Source organism: Eurypyga helias, unplaced genomic scaffold (genome assembly GCF_000690775.1).
Source record: "Eurypyga helias isolate BGI_N326 unplaced genomic scaffold, ASM69077v1 scaffold37380, whole genome shotgun sequence".
NCBI classification, from domain to species: Eukaryota; Metazoa; Chordata; class Aves; order Eurypygiformes; family Eurypygidae; genus Eurypyga; species Eurypyga helias.
Window position 1 is genome coordinate 16,405 of NW_010224451.1, and position 760 is coordinate 17,164.

The following is a 760-nucleotide window of genomic DNA, read 5'->3' on the forward strand; positions in this document are numbered from 1 at the left end:
CTTTGAAGGATTCTGCTGTTGACGAGCGCTGCTGTTTTACCTGGGAAGATTAATTTCCTGGCAGAGTCGGCTAAAGGAAGTCCCTGAATTTTCCATCTTGTGCGGTATTTTAAGGTAGCATTTATAATTATGTTATTTTCTGTTTGGAAACGGGAGACCACTTTTTTTTGTTATAAGCATGCAGACTTGTTCTTGCATCTCCTACTCAGGGAAAGCAAATAGTACCCAGCTGTTCTGGGTCCAGACCTGGGCTTGTTATCAATAGGCAGACGAGATGGTAGCTGCTGTTTCTTTTGACATTTTTATAGTTTTTAAATGACCTTTCCTCTAGAACTAGATGAAATGAACTGCAATTTCCCTTTCAGGGTGCTATGAAGGATTTGCAAATAATAGGCACTGAGAAATCCCATAGAGCAGGTCTTGAAATGGATTTCTTTGTGTTAACTGGGAGATGGTAGGATGGAGAAGCTGAAAGGTATGCAGTATGTGTTCAAACATGCTTTGGACTCTTAAATGACAGCAGGGCAAGTATGTTTAACAAACAGTCTCTCCTAAATTAAGTGGTTGCTACTGTTGTATGAGGTTCGTCTCACTGCCATCAATCGCCGGATCCGTCTTGCATACCTCTATTGAAGACTTCATCCTGTGATCCTGGATGGTCAGTCCCTTCGTAATACGAGTTCCCGTTGTGAAGGAAAGTCCCCACCGCACGCCCTTGACGTGCGTGTCCTACTGCGTCACTGAATACCTTGTTTATTTG

The 760-nt window shown here is 42.8% G+C and overlaps 1 protein-coding gene across 1 annotated transcript in view; it reads right to left on the bottom strand.

The window, feature by feature from the left end:
* Nucleotides 1-325: 325 nt before the first annotated feature.
* The window catches only part of BEND4 (BEN domain containing 4), a 22,817-nt gene continuing 22,382 nt past the window's right edge, over nt 326-760 (bottom strand). The window contains 1 exon segment of the mRNA XM_010161542.1: nt 326-760. This exon segment is cut by the window's right edge and continues 22 nt beyond it. Within this exon segment, the coding sequence (XP_010159844.1) occupies nt 599-760 (162 nt within the window). The 3' untranslated portion in view covers nt 326-598.